This window comes from Procambarus clarkii, chromosome 43 (genome assembly GCF_040958095.1).
Source record: "Procambarus clarkii isolate CNS0578487 chromosome 43, FALCON_Pclarkii_2.0, whole genome shotgun sequence".
Classification (NCBI taxonomy): domain Eukaryota; kingdom Metazoa; phylum Arthropoda; class Malacostraca; order Decapoda; family Cambaridae; genus Procambarus; species Procambarus clarkii.
Window position 1 is genome coordinate 3,052,004 of NC_091192.1, and position 16,276 is coordinate 3,068,279.

The window sequence follows — 16,276 nt, forward strand, 5'->3', positions numbered from 1 at the left end:
TCTCAACATTCTCCTGTTGCTGTTCTTACACTATATACACACACTATATATACCCATGTACATATGTGTTGCCCATAGTGAACCACTAAGCTAGTATGGTGAGCAAAACAAGAGTGGCAGCCACACACACACAATTGAGGCTACCTCAATTCTCGCCCTCCCTCCCTCATCAAAATTCCTCCTTCCACAATACTACGCACAACGCTAATTATAACCACATTCCTGCTATTATCACAATCCTGGTCACTAATTCCTGTAAATGAATAATTGACCACACGTTTATTTTGAAAAAGAACCTAAGAAATCATTTGAAGATTCCTAGATGAACGAAATAATGCTCTGGTGCTGTGGCTAGCGCTGTGAACATCGTGAACAGCATTGAATCACTGATATTTGAACATTGTACCCAGTCATTATCACACTCAGGCTCTAATATAACACTAAATAATACAATTTATATATATATTTTGACATTATTAGGCGATGCTGTGGTCACATGCTGAACAGCAGTGCTGTGCGCTCATGCTGCGAGCGCCAGCCTTGGTTGCTCACACACTACTGAGGCTCCCACACCCGGGAATGTGGACCACGATTTTTTTTAAAGATGGCGTCTGTTTACAAGAGCCCTGAGGAAGCTGATGTGAACCCCATGTAGCCGCGGGAGTTTTGAATGGAACGTGAAAAATACAAATACCCGGAGGCGCGTTGCGCAAACCAGACGTGAGCCTGCAGGCGCGTTGCGCAGTTTAAGGGCTAGACAGTTTTCAAAATAAAATAAAATAAAAAAACAGCGTTGAATGTAATGAAATGCCATTTTCTGGGTAGAGCCCTGGAGGCTCCCTAGAGATATTGGGCTGATATTAACTAATATTTGTACGTGTTAACTTCAGTCATATGGAGTTGTCATGCCTACCGGGGACCACCCGTATGTATCTGGGCAAACTGGCCCCTGTGAAGTGAACAATCTCGGAGCCCCAGAGACCGCACTATTGCACCTAGGTATCACCTAATAAGGACCTTGGCAGTCTCCCAACGGGCAAAGCAAAGTGGGAAAGAGAATCCCGAGGAAGCACCACAACCCAGGGAACCAGAAAGAGGCACGGCCACTGCAATAACACAAGCTGGGCAGCACCATTCTGCCTAGTTAAACTGTTGAACCAACAACAAACTACTCCCTACCCAGAGCCAAACAAATGTAACGGGACCTAAGCTGATCCCAAGGGCGAGGCAGAAGGTCAAGCAGCCGCTACCCCTATGAGAATGGGGACCCGATGGACCCAGAGAAGATGGCTCTGAACCCCAAGGGGTGTACTCACAGGGCGCTTAGGGAAGGATGCCCTAAGCGCATGCAGCCCTTGGTACGAACTCCTGGCCGCCACCAACACACAGCAGGAACACCAGCCGGGTGAAGCCAATTAAGAACATAAGAACATAAGAACAAAGGTAACTGCAGAAGGCCTATTGGCCCATACGAGGCAGCTCCTATTCTATAACCACCAATCCCACTCATATACTTGTCCAACCCGTGCTTGAAACAATCGAGGGACCCCACCTCCACAATGTTACGCGGCAATTGGTTCCACAAATCAACAACCCTGTTACTGAACCAGTATTTACCCAAGTCTTTCCTAAATCTAAACTTATCCAATTTATATCCATTGTTTCGTGTTCTGTCCTGTGTTGATACTTTTAATACCCTATTAATATCCCCCCGGTTATGTCCATTCATCCACTTGTAAACCTCTATCATGTCACCCCTAACTCTTCGCCTTTCCAGTGAATGCAACTTAAGCTTTGTTAATCTTTCTTCATATGAAAGATTTCCAATTTGGGGAACTAACTTAGTCATCCTACGCTGGACACGTTCAAGTGAATTTATATCCATTCTATAATATGGCGACCAAAACTGAAATTAGGCAACCGAGACCAGAGCAGACATCCACCCCGTTTAGCTTCAGTCGAGAAACTGACAATCAGCTTGCCAGCGCGGCATGCTACCCCCAGCTTGACAACCTCCTCCTATCTCTCCTGGGTGGGTGTCAACACAAATGAGCGGCGCATGGTGTGATGACGTTTTGCTTGTTTGCTTGTTTTTGTTTTTCTTTGGGGAGTTTCTAGCCTTTATTCGATCTCAGGTTAAAATATTTCTACCAGGGGGGTTCTGTTATGAAAAGCCTACCTTTCTGGGTGCTCAACCCCGGTTCATGGCAAACATGGATACTTTGATACATTGAAGTTTCATAGGTCAATGCTCTCTTCGCCTCTCTGAGGGAACCATGTTCTGGCTAGTGGTCCCGGGTAGGCATGACAACTCCATATGACTGATAGCTGATAATATTAGCTAATATCAGTTCAATAACTCCAGGGAACCTCAGGGGCTCCACCACAAAACAATGAGACGAATGAAAATAAGTATTCTCAATGCTAAAGATGGCATGCATATACAGTACTGGATTTTACCGTCATGAAACCTGAACTTTAGTATAACAGTGGAAGTGGCTTGAGCATAATATGAATCAATGTCACAACTTACGTATGCTCAGGTGGTATGAAATTTAAAAAATGTGGCTTTGTGGTTTTGCGATCGAGGGGAGGATCTTCAGGGGGAGGTGGGCAGGGCGGAAGACTACCACCATCCATACCAATAGTCTGTCAAAGTAATAAAGAAAATAAGAAAAATGTGATATGTCTTTGTGCATTGATGACTGCTTAAATTATGAATATTCTTCTTCATTTAAGTTTAAATAAAACATTATGTTCATCAAATTTCCAGAGACAATAAAAACGACATCCCCTCAGCCACTATAGACCATCATTTGTCATGGGGGAACATGGCCACCCCAACAATCTCTCTCTATTTGTATATAGAGAGTAAAACGTATGATATTTCACATGCCCTAATGGGAGAAAAAGTACCTTGGTGTAGTCTAACGGTTAAGAAATGCTTACAAATTTTCATGTTTTTACTTATTAATGTTTAACCCTGTAACTGCATGAAAAAAGTGCTAAATAAAATTATTTTTGCCATAACAGTTAGAATCCAAAAAAACAGCGTTGAATGTAATGAAACGCCATTTTCTGGGTGAGCCCCAGAGGCTTCCTGGAGCTTATCGGGCTAATGTATGTTAAATTAGACCAGGACATGAGTTCAGACCTACCAGGGGCCAGTGCCAGAACCTGTCCCCTTCAGAGAGGTTTCAGGGAGCAACGGCCCTGGAAAACCCCTTTGTGGTTGGGGTTTTCCTTATCTGCCATCGACCGGGGTTAGGCACCCAGAAAGATAGGCATAACAAAACAAACCCCATGTGGTAAAAAACTAGAACAAAAACCGAACAGAGGTAGAAACTCCGTACAATCCCACGGAAACAAGCAAACAAACAAACATCACACTTTACTGCCGCGCCGATCGTCCGCGCAGCCCTCCCTGCCTTGAGAGGGGGAGGGGGGAGCCCCGGACCTACCGCGCCGACTGCCTAGCATCAGTTCAGAAGCTAAGCTTCAACCAACGCGAAAAAACCGCTGACCGGTGGGAGGGAGGGTTGCCAGGGAGCCTCCGGGGCTCACCCAGAAAATGACTTTTCATTACATTCAATGCTGGTTTTCTGTGGGGGAGCCTCTACGGCTCCCAGGAGCTTCATACCCAAAGAGAAGGAAAAGAAAGGGCTGACCCGGGAGGCGGCAGCCACAAACTCCGCAACGCGAAGCCGAGACAACAGACTGCAACCTGCGACCCAAGGCAACAAGAACACACAGGAGCAGACGCGCATAAAGAATGAGCGGCCAAGAACCTGTGCGACCCTCAAATCCCTGCACCCAAAATGAGCCCTAGACGTTACCAACACAGCAGCGAAAGCTGCAAACGTCCGAACAGCACGGGCGCAAGGACAGACCGCAGGTTGGAGGACTTAAAAACTCTGCAGACGACCTGGGAGACCCGAGCCCTGAAACAGGGAACAGGGGGAACCAGATCAAGCCAAAGCGCATCCCCAGACATGGTACGCAGGTAACGGCAAAAAAGCCCAACCAGACAACACAGGACGCACCCCTGGCCGAACCAATCAAGCATCAATAACCCAAGATCTCCTCCAGAAAGCAGCCGTCTCGACCGTTGCCAGAAGGATGGAGAAAGGCTGCAAACGTAGAAACCTACCACCAGTACCAAAGAGCAGAAACCTGAACTGAAAGGGCTACCACAAACTGAGAAGATAAGAAGGCACCCCTGATCAAGGACCAGGACAGCTCAGGCGATGCATGAGCAGGCCGGAGGTGAAACAAAACACGAGAAAGCATATGAAATGGGGCAGATGTGACGTCCACCCTGAATGCAAGCCGGAGCGGCTCCGCCAGCGCCGCACAAAACGAGGCGACAGTAAGAAACATCAAAACTGTAGTCCTGAAAACCCAAGAAAGGACAAGACAACCCGATGCGAAAGAGAAGACAACCTACGAAGAGCAAGAAAAAGTGCATAGAAAAACCAGGAACGTCATACTGTCGCCGAGACGAAGCTCGCAGGTGCGACACCATCAACAAAGCCACCTGATCACCACAGAGATGGTGATGCCTGTGTCAAAATACCAGACGCGAAGAGATGAGGAGAAGGCCTAACCAGTCACGTACAGGACCAGTCCGATCTGCCGAAAGAGGCGGAGCCGCGGGAAAACGCCCCGGGTTCAGACACCTATCAAGCAGCGTCTGAAAACAAAATTGGGCCGGCCACCAAGGGACCATAAGGACTACTCTCGTCGGAATGGGCTCCAACCGAGCCAGAACCCAAAGCAACAGCTGGACCGGGAGAAGAGGAACAGGTACCCCCACCTCGACCAGTCCTGCCAAAAGGCATCCACCGTGAACGCCTTGCAGGCAGGTAAGGGCGCCACATAGAATGGGCGCAGGACACACCCCGGACATGAACCTCACGGTTAGCCAAGCCCCAAGAATCCAGCAAGCAAGCCACTCTAAGGGACCAACCCCAAAGGTCAAACACCTAAGAGAAACCCTGTGGGTCCGGCAAAGAACCGCCTGAGAACAGTCCGAATGGAGCTGAATGGTAGAGCACTGAGTGACCCAAACCCTCCAAAGCGCAAACCAGACAGCCACAAACTCCCGAACCATGCTGTTAGCCCAACGGATGGACAGACCCTACCATCCCCGGCCGACCTAGTGAGCACTGGACACAAAGCCCCAGCCGAGAGAAGACCCGTCCGTGAACACATCGAGCGAAGGCTCGGGGAGGTGCCAAGTCACGGAACCCAAAAAACTCCAATGAGGAAGCTGGTGACGCAGCACCAACACAAGATCCAAGGAGGAACGAACCCAACGATTGCAAGAGTGGCGGAAGGGGAGTCTCCGAAAGAACCAAACAGACGCCGAAGCCAAACCCGACCCTGCGGGCAGACCAGCATGTCGAAGTTCAGACTCCTGCACAACTGCTCGAGCAACCGCCGAGCAACCCGGGACCCCCTCATGAACAGCCGAAGGCGGGACCACAGCCGCAGCAACACTTCTGGAGGGAAAGACAAGGAGCGGCCCAAAAGCCCTAAACAAGACCCAGCCGGTCCGAACCCGGGACGAAAATAAATGGAACGGCCTCCAGATCAGCAGGAAACCAAACCCGGCGATCTGGAAAGAACCACACCCCTGGCGAGCAGACAAGAGGACTGACTGGGAGCCAGCACCAGCCAGTTGTCGAGGTAGGCCAGACACCGAATCCCAAGCAGACTCAGACAGGGCACCAAGATCCAGTAAAGATGCGTAAATACACCAAGAGCCAATTACAAAATAGGAGAGGCAACAAAAGCGGCAAACCTGAAGCCCTACCGCTAACTGTGCCAGTCCTGGAAAACTGGAGAGGAACGTGCCAAGAATTGACCTGGAGGTCCAGGGCCACCATCCAGGCACCCGGCCCCAACAGAAGCCGGACAGGAGACAACAGTCCTCCGATGAGGGCATAGAATCCAGGGCACAGACTGACGAAGTCCAGAAGAACCTCAGATTCGACAGGCCCATGTCTGCATAGAGCAGACAGGAACCCCAGAAGGATGGAGCGGATCGACCACGTCCAACGCACCCACGAAGATGACATGACGAAGCGCAGGGGAAGAAGCCCACCCCATCAGCCCTGAACCCCCAAAGGGGAAGAAGCTGTTTACCACCGCCACCAGAGGCCGGAAGACAACCAAAAGCGCCCACTAACTACGGGACCATGTGAGAGTCAGCAGAGCAAGCTGCCCCCCAGCACCCCGTCAACAGAGAAGGGAACAGAGCCCCTTCCGAAAGAAAAAGTATACATACACATATATTCATACATATTATGTATATACACATACATATACACATACACACAAGGTATGTTACACATATGTGCATATGCACATACACATGTGCACACACACACACACACGTGAAAAGAAAATTACATGCCGCCGACCAGTGGGCAGAGAGCACCACGCCGGCCAGGCGAAGATGGCATAAAACTGCATCAAAAGGCCCACTTCGACAACAAAACCCCAAAGTCCCAGCACGACCACAACACGTGCCAAGACCCAAAAAGATTAGTCTGCAAGCCAGGAAGACCCCGGAACCCCAGAAGGCAAAACTGGGTCACACAAGAGAAAACAAAGCCCCCTGAACCCACAAAGGGGGCCCAAGAGGAAGAAACCTCCAGAACGAAACCAAAGAACCCAAAGGAACCTGGAATCGAACCAGGGGGAGCCCAAACCACCACATTTGCCGGCGGAGAAACACCACAGAAAGGCAAAGACCAGCCCCAGACAGAACCCCCTGGGAAACTGTCAAAACAGACTGAAAAACGAGGGACAAGGTGTGGGAGCAAGCATAACAGAGCACCGAGCACAAACCCAAGGGCCCAGACCCAAAACAGACATAACAGATAACTCGGTGTAAAATCAACACTCAAACGTTCACAGAGGAACAGGAAACAGGTAAAAAACACCAGAGAAGCAAAGAAACGACAACAGGAGAATAAAACCCCTGAAAAAGGTGAAAAACTCACCCAAGAAGCTCACTTGCACACCCAGACGCATGTAAACAAACCGCAACGCCGCCTTGGTGGCCATGCCAGGAAACCGGCAGGAGAAAATGGCCACCAGAACAGAGGGCTGTGACCGACGCAAAAGATACGAAAACACGCCAGCAAAAGTGGGAAACAGCAGACTGGATGGGCGAAAACTCAGCCCAGAAGCAGAAAACCCAGGCTGGGGCAAACTACCCCAGAACTGCTAGCAAGCATCCCCCACAGCCCCAGGAACCCGCAACAGAGGCCCCAGGGCAGAGCCGTCCTCCAAGCCATCCGCCCTTAAAGAAGAGTCCATGGGACAGGCAGCAAGAAAGGGCCGCTGGTAAGACCCAGAAGCCTTGGCAGGAGGAATAGGTTCAAAAACCTCTGTCCCCAACCCAAACGGGGCAGCCCCCGAAAACTGCCCGAGTCTCGGCCCCAACTAAACCCCGCCCCGACCCCAAAACCCGCAGACGGTCCAGAGCCGGGAACAGGGAGGGAAAGGGGCGAACAGCACCTGACCAAAACAGGGCAGCCTCGGGGCATCCGAGTGGGAAACCAACTTAGCGTGTTACAGCAACCTAACCTAGCTTGCAACACGGATGCCACCTGTACTCTGAACAGTAATAACATCAGGAGAGTACTGGAGAACAAACAGAGAAACTCTCTCCCAAGACTCCGGGTCAAGGTGTCAGTGACCCAACAGGCAACATGACGGAGGTAAAAGTGGCGACTGTCACCCGGAGACAAAGGCACAGCAACCAACGATCCCGTACAAGACAGGTTGGGACCCGGAAGACACATTCAATGGCCCACCGAGCCCAGACAGGGGTTTCCAGGGCCCGTAGGGGTAACAACCACAGGAAGCCCGGGCAAGGTGTTGCTAACCGGTTAAACACCCAAAAATAACAAGGGGTAGAGGACAACACTGAAAACCCCTGCGACGTGTACAATCACGGGGGCCTAGCAGAGGGCCACCAAACACTACCAGTGGAAATATAGCCACACTAGGCAGACCCACACCAGGCAAATGAAAATAAAAACAAAATAATAACGCTGCAAAACTACACTGTTTCCAGAGGCAACAGGAACCGGTCGCCGCTTAGGTGGCAGGTCGCGCAACACCTTGACGCCCTAACCAGCACAATACCAGTCCCTTCCCAGGGCCAAACAAGGGGCCCCAAGCCCCAGCTGGCCCCAAGGGCGAGGCAAATGCCGAGCAGAAAGAACCTCTACGGGAATGGTTCCCGAACACCCAGGGAAGATTACCCTGTCACGCAGGGGCAGTACTCAGAGGGCGCTTAGGGAAGGAAGCCCCTAAGTGCATACAGCCCCGGCACTGATGAGGTACTCCTGGCTACCGCACAACACAACACACGGCAGTGAACGCCACACAAAGCAAACACTGCCTAGGAAACTGAGGCCAGAGAAGCGTCTATCCCGGTTGACATTAGCTTACGAATTGATGCTAGGCAGCCGGTGCGGTAGGTCCGGGGCTCCCTCCTCCCCCTCTCGGGGCGGGGAGGGCTGCATGGACGATCGGCGCAACAGTAAAGTGTGATGTTTGCTTGTTTGCTTGTTTCCTTGGGATTGTACGGAGTTTCTACCTCACTATTCGTTTTTTTGTTTTAGTTTTTTACCATGTGGGGTTTGTTTTGTTATGCCTACCTTTCTGGGTACCTGACCCCGGTCGATGGTAGATAAGGAAAACCCCAACCACAAGGGGGTTTTCCAGGGCCATTGCTCCCTGAAACCTCTCTGAAGGGGCCAGGTTCTGGCGCTGGTCCCTGGTAGGTCTGAACTCCTTAGCTAATGTCCCGGTCTAATATAACATACATTAGCCCGATAAGCTCCAGGGAGCCGTAGGGGCTCCCCACAGAAAAGCATGAAAATCCATGTAAAAAGGTCTCTACCTATTGGGATTTAGCTGTAGAGCCCAGTGACTGTATTTGGTAGATGGTTGGTGAGGTGGCTGGCTCTGGGTGGTGAGTGATAGGCTAAGGTGCTGACGGAAATAACTCGGTCCATTTATTTTTATAGTTTCTCACTTTATTTATTACATTTTTCATACCCACATGTTGTATTAATGTCTCAATATGGGTATTCATTATGTATAGCTTTGGAAATATACATATGTACAGATACATGGGTATAAATACACAATACATGTGCATTTACCAAGGTCGGTTAACTCGGGATGGGGATTACATACACTCACCTGGGTTGTAAAACCCAGAGGGCTACTGTATGCCTTGACATGAATGTCAAGTATGCCGAGGCTCAGTAAACATGGGTTGGCAAACCCAGGTTGCTAAATTCAGCTGTGACTACAACATGCAGTCATCAGTCAGTAAATATGGTATGGGGGGATGCAAATCCACACATGGGTAAGCAAACCTCAGATGGCTATGACGTGCCGAATTGACTTGAGTAAACCTGGGTAGGTAAATTTGACCATAGCTAAGACAGGCAGTCACCAAGGTCAGTAAACTCAGGATGGGAAATGTGTGCCCTCACCTGGGTCAGTAAACCCCAAAGGGTTATGGCATTCCGAGGCTTGATAAACCTGGGTCGGTAAACCAGGGTCGACAAATCTGGGTCAGTAAACTTGGGTTGGTAAACTCGGCTGTGATGATGGGGTGCAGTTTCTGGTACTGGGCATGCTGTTACTCACACCAGATTTACAGGTGTGAGGAACCGCCCAACATTCCCTATCGGGGGTTTACTGACCCTGGTGGGGGAACACCATTCCCCATCCTGAGTTTACTGACCTTGGCAACTGCACATCATAGCCACAACCGAGTTTACCAAGCCTTAGTGCAAGCACACCATAGCCTTCAGGGGGTTTATCGACCCAGGTGAGGGCATGTCGTTCTCCATACCTGCTTGATACTTGCTTGATGGAGTTCTGGGAGTTCTTCTACTCCCCAAGCCCAGTCCGAGGCTAGGCTTGACTTGTGAGAGTTTGGTCCACTAGGCTGTTGCTTGGAGTTGCCCGCAGGCCCACATACCCACCACAGCCTGGTTGTTCCAGAACATCTTTTAGAAAACAGTCTAGTTTTCTCTTGAAGATGTCCACGGTTGTTCCGGCAATATTTTTACTGTATAGTCGCTGGGGGAACGTTGAACGACTGCAGATCTCTGATGTTTATACAGTGTTCTCTGATTGTGCCTATGGCACCTCCGCTCTTCATTGGTTCTATTCCACATTTTCTTCCATATCGTTCACTCCAGTATGTTGTTACTTTACTGTGCAGATTTGGGACCTGGCCCTCCAGTATTTTCCATGTGTATATTATTTGGTATCTCTCTCGTCTCCTTCCTAGCAAGTACATTTGGAGAGCTTTGAGACGATCCCAATAATTTAGGTGCTTTATCACGTCTATGCGTGCTGTATATGTTCTCTGTTTTCCATCTATTTCAGCAATCTCTCCTGCTCTGAAGGGGGAAGTGAGTACTGAGCAGTACTCAAGACGGAACAACACAAGTGACTTGAAGAGTACAATCATTGTGATGGGATCCCTGGATTTGAAGGTTCTCGTAATCCATCCTATCATTTTTCTGGCTGACGCAATATTTGCATGGTTATGCTCCCTAAACGTTAGGTTGTTGGACATCATTATTCCCAGATCCTTGACATGCTGTTTTCCTACTATGGGCAGATTCGATTGTGTTTTGTAACCTGTACAGGTATTATGTTTCAGATCCTCTTTTTGCCGTACCCGAGTACCTGGAATTTATCACTGTTAAATATCATATTATTTTCTGCTGCCCAATCGAAAACTTTGTTAATATCTGCTTGTAGTTTTTCAATATCTTCAGCAAAGGTAATTTTCATGCTGATTTTTGTGTCATCTGCAAAGGATGACACGAAACTATGACTTGTATTTTTATCTATATCTGATATGAGAATAAGGAACAGCAGTGGTGCAAGGACTGTATCTTGAGGTACTGAGCATTTAACTGCGCCTGGACTCGATTTTATTTGATTGACTGTTACTCTTTGTGTTCTGATCGACAGGAAATTGAGTATCCAAACTCCTACTTCACCAGATATTCCCATTGACCTCATTTTGTGTGCTATCACTCCATGGTTGCATTTGTCGAATACCTTTGCAAAGTCTGTGCATACAACATCTGCATTCTGTTTTCTTCTAATGCCTCAGTGACTGTGTTAATGTTCAAGTAGCTGTGAGAGGCAGGATCTTCCCGCTCTGAATCCATGTTGACCTGGATTGCGGAAGTCATTGGTTTCCATGAAACTAGTAACCTGATTCCTGATCACTCTCTCAAATACTTTTATTATGTGGGACATTAGTGCAACTGGTCTATAATTCTTTGCCAATGCTCCCTCCCTTGTGTAGAGGGGCTATGTCCGCTGCTTTAAGCGCATCTGGTATCTCCCTTGTGTCCAAGATCTTCCGCCACACTATACTGAGTGCCTGTGCTACTGGCACTTTGCATTTCTTTATAAATATTGAATTCCATGAGTCTGGACCCAGGGCTGAGTGCATGGGCATATTGTCAATTTCTCTTTCAAAATCTGTCACACTTGTGTTGATATCAGTCATATTTACAGGGGTTTGGATATCACGCATAAAGAAGTGGTCCGGATCTTCCACTTTCATGCTGTGTATTGGAGAGGTAAACATGTCCTCATACTGCTTTTTTAGGATTTCTCTAATTTCTTTGTTATCCTCAGTGTATGAACCTTCACTAATATGAATAGGTCCAATACTGGCAGTGGTGGTTTTTGCTTTCGATTTAACATATGTGAAGAAATATTTTGAGTTTTTCTTTATTTCTTGAATTGCTTTCTGTTTTAGTTGCCTTCCTTCGGTCTGATATGAATGCTTCAGTCTCTGTTCGATTTCTTCAATCTCCCTGTTTAAATTATTCCTCCTTTGCATGAAAAGTCGTGTCTGCTTAAGCATGTCCGTCAATTTCTTCCTTCTTTTGTACTGTCGTCTGCGTTCTCTTTCTACATTGGACCTCTTTCTGGCTTTCCTCGAAGGAACATGTTTCAGACAGACTTCATATGCTTCAGTAGTCAGTTTTTCTATTCCTATTATAGTGTAGGATTTTTATTACTTAGAACATTTTCCCATTGAATGTTTGTAAGTTCCCTGTTTATTTTCTCCCAATCTATCCTTTTATTATTAAAATTGAATTTATTGAATAACCCTTCTCGCTTCTTGTTTCTCTTGGGCCTACTACCGTTATTAATGTTAGCTTGCACTTCAATGAGCTTGTGGTCTGAGTACGTAGTGTCTGAGACAGTAATGTCTCTGATTAGCTCATCATTGTTCGTTCATGAATATCAGGTCCAGCATATTTACGTTCCTAGTTGGTTCTGTAATCTGCTGACTGAGCGAGAATTTGTCACAGAATCTCAGCAGTTCTCTGACCTGTAGTTGGTTATTTCCACGTTGATTTCCTGCTATAATGTTATTGTTTACTATTCTCCATTTTAAACTGGGAAGATTGAAGTCTCCAAGGAAGATAATATCTGGTACTGGGTTTTCTAGGTTATCAAGGATATTCTCTATTTTTGTGGATCTGCTCAGTGAATTTCTTAACTGTTGTATCTGGCGGTTTGTATATTAAAATAATAATTACTGTAGATTTATATTTTCTACCTTGATTCCAAGTACCTCTACCACCTCATTGGTCGAGTTCAGGAGCTCTGTGCATGCCAGCTCCTCTTTAATATACACACCTACTCCTCCACTTGACCAAATTACTGTCACATCTGTATAGATTATAATTTGGGATCCAGATTTCACTATCCATGTGGTCTTTTGTAAGGGTTTCTGTAAATGCACCAAATATTGAGTTCGATTCTATTAGAAGGCCATTCCATCCTGAGATTACTGACCTTGGTGACTGCATACCATGACCACAGCCAAGTTTACCAACTCAGGTTTACTGAGGTAAATCAGGCTGCCAGGTAAATACTTTATGATGCTTCATGCATGGTATTAGCTGGAGTACGTGCACCTCAAAGACCTATACTCACTATATTACAAGTAGCAGATCCCAATACAGTATTACTAATTCTCAGTACATTTAGTAGCTTGTGGAAACATACGAGCTTGAATTTACAACATAAAAATAGTTTTTCAATAAGAACACTAACGAAGCTTTAGTGCTATCTTATGTCATGAACATTACATATGGTCACGACAAGTGTGATCAAACTTGCAACAAGATCACAATAAATAGAAGCGGCATCATATAGGCTAATAGGCTTTCTGCAGCTTCAATTATTCTTTTGTACTTAAGTTGGATATAAATAAGAAATAACTTACATTGGCAAATAGGTCTTCTGCAGTTTGATATTTTTATCCTCATATTTTCTTATGTCATCACTACATTTTCAGCAGAATCGGATATTGTTGCAACAAATATTTTTCAATTGACAACTGAAAGTGTATGTGTCATCCGTGCAGCATCATAACAGTCACCAGCTACACTTTCACTCCTCAGTCTCTCTTCCCATGCTATTAGAGCAGCATAGTTCATATTTTGAGGTTAATCAAGTTAACTACTTGTCATATACTCCTCTTCATCACTAAGATCATTTAGGTCCATCAAAGTCCTTGCAATTTTCCATTGTGTCAATGTTTAATAGCATGGCTGCCCTGCAGGTTTAGTCACTGGATGGTGATGTGCTAGACACAGTCTGCATCTTTTTACTAAGGCTGTGGAACAAAACCAAGGAACTCAGGATTTTCTGGGATCCCTGAAGTGGTTCCCTGAAGCTATTATATCTTATAGTGTGTCATACTACTAGGTCCCATCAGTTGCAGAATTCTATAGGCCTATGAAGGACCAAATGCAGGTCCTTCAGCCACAGCCTGGCCCCTCCTTACAAAGGCTCAGAGAGTGTTGGCATTTATTTATTAAGTTATTCATTTATTCCACTAACTGGGAAGACACCAATAATGTCAGCGAAAGAAAACAAGCCACTGCTAGCTTCAAAGGAAACTGCAGCCTAAAGAACTCCCCCAAACTATATAAGCAAATGATAATGTACATAATTCACGAAACTAACACCAGCTCATTTGCCCCACTATCCCCCATTCATCTGGTGGGAGGAGGGAGGCAGCTAGCTGTCAGATCCATTCTCCATTCTATTCTGATCATTTCATTCATGCTGATCCATTCTCAGTTCTATTCTGATGGTAGGGCATGTCAGGTTACCCCACACTGGCACCACTGGTTTCAGTGTATTCTTTCAATTAAGTGATGATTTATGTCTTTGTGGCTGTTCCTGTACACATTGGTACAGCGTGAAGCCAGGAATTAAGAGTACTTGGAGCTGCATGTACTTAGGGTTATCTTCCCTGTGTCCCCTAAGTGCTGCCCTTGTGCTGCCAGGGTTACCTTCCCTGGAGTGTTCAGGGATAACCCCTTTAGGGGTGATCCCCAAACACTCCTTGCTTGTGGTGGCACTCGCCCTAGGTTAGTCAATTGTCATGGGCTTCCTGTCTTTCCTCAGGTAGGGAGTGATTTTGGCTGGTGGAGCACACAGGTGGTTCACAAGCTGTAATTACAGTGTGATGAAGTCGGCCATTGTAGCCGCATGTGACTGGCTGCATTGGCTTACTTGTATTTTCTCGTACAATTTTAGGACCAGCGTATCGTCTCAGTGCCTGGGTGTTCTGTTGCGTCACTTTCCCTGCAGGTCCTGGAAATTTCCTGTGGGCTCAGTGGTCCTGTGGATATACCTCCAAACCCATTCTTGCTTTAAGCGAGTTTGTGGGTTGCACGTCATCCATGCCACATGGCAACGTTCATTCCTTATGCGTCTGCCATGCTGCCTGCTGGGTTGTCGAGACTTTCGACCCCAAGTCACTTGGGGTTTGCTCCCATGATATGTTGCTCTCCTTACTGACCCCCTCTTACTGAGATTGGAGCTTTTCAGGCAGCAACCACTTACATCTAAGGTATTCTGTATAATAGTGGTCAAGGTTGTTTGCCTAGTTGCTGTTTTGAAGCAGCTTTTGGCCATCTCTGAAATTTGGAGTATTAGTTAGCTTAACCTTCGTTACATCCACAACTCGTCTTCCCCATCTGGTATGGTTCGCTTTTCCTCTGAGCCTTCCTTTCCCCTACTTTCAGTCCCAAAGCATCCGAGGATTTCAGGGTCATGGGTGGGGATTAGCTCGAGATGTGGTTTGGTCAGCTATGAGGGTTACCCCTTCCGTTTCAGGCATAGATGCAGTTGAGCCTACTGATCCCACCGAGGCTTTTGGGTCTTCCTTTCAGCCAGCCCCTTCTCCCATTGAAATCTCTCCCTTGGACTCAACTTTTCTACCCATGCAGTGGGCAAGGATACTGGCTCTGCCTCGGTGCCTCTATTGCAGGTTCTGGGGCATGGGAGGAGTCAGAATTGGGCCCTTGGGGTCCGTTTTGACTCTTAGTAGTTCCTGGTGCCTTCTGTGGAGGGTCTTATATTGCAGGGGGAGGGGTTTTCATATCCCCTTACCAGAACAAGTTTAATTTGGGTGTGGGTTCCCCAGGGTTCGATTTTGAGAGCTTTGGGAAGCTTCGAGGTCATCCTTTCAAGGGATTTCTTCTTCTCGTGGAGGCTCAGGAACCCTTTTCTATGTACCTTCTGTATACATGACCTGATTGGTTATGCATGCATCATTGATGGACCGAGTCTCTTTTGAGTTTGGGTCTTCTCCATTTTTGGATGCAATGCAAGGTCCTAGAGTTATCCTGGCTAACAGACGCTCCCATATTTTTGCTTGGAGCTTGGAGCAGTTTTGTTGAACCCATATGTTTGAGTGGTGCGAGGTGTTGACCATCTTGAGGGTATCTTGAGATGTTTTCGGGGCTTAGCATCCCCGCGGCCCAGTCCTCGACCAGGCCTCCTTTTTGTTACACTGTTACGGCCCTCTCGGGACGCAACGGGGTTCTCACTCTGATGTTGTTAGAGGAAGATATATGTATCCGTTCCCAAGCCAGTAGTGGCTATCAAGGGATGAGATCCGTGACGCAAGTAACTTAAAGGGAGTAGGGAAAGAAAGCTAAGAACTTAATATAATATAATGTTCACCATCACCGTTTAAATATATAGAATAAAAGAGTACACAAGGGGGAGGGGTATTAACACTTTACAAGGGGATCGTGCACAATCTAGTCTTCTGCTGAAGACTCTTGATCAAGAAGCTAGGTGCTGAGTCCGCGGTGCTTTCTTCGTGGCCTCAAGACGTGTCCTCTGAGAACGCCGAGCCTACCCTGGCCAC

At 47.2% G+C, this 16,276-nt stretch overlaps 1 protein-coding gene across 4 annotated transcripts in view; it reads right to left on the reverse strand.

Annotated features, from left to right (window-relative positions):
* Positions 1-16,276, reverse strand: part of Spt7 — a 149,816-nt gene that overhangs the window by 95,885 nt on the left and 37,655 nt on the right. For all 4 annotated transcript variants that reach the window (XM_069299991.1, XM_069299992.1, XM_069299990.1 and 1 more), the window contains one exon: positions 2,534-2,649. In XM_069299991.1, the coding sequence (XP_069156092.1) occupies positions 2,534-2,649 (116 nt within the window). The remainder of the gene's footprint in view (positions 1-2,533; positions 2,650-16,276) is intronic.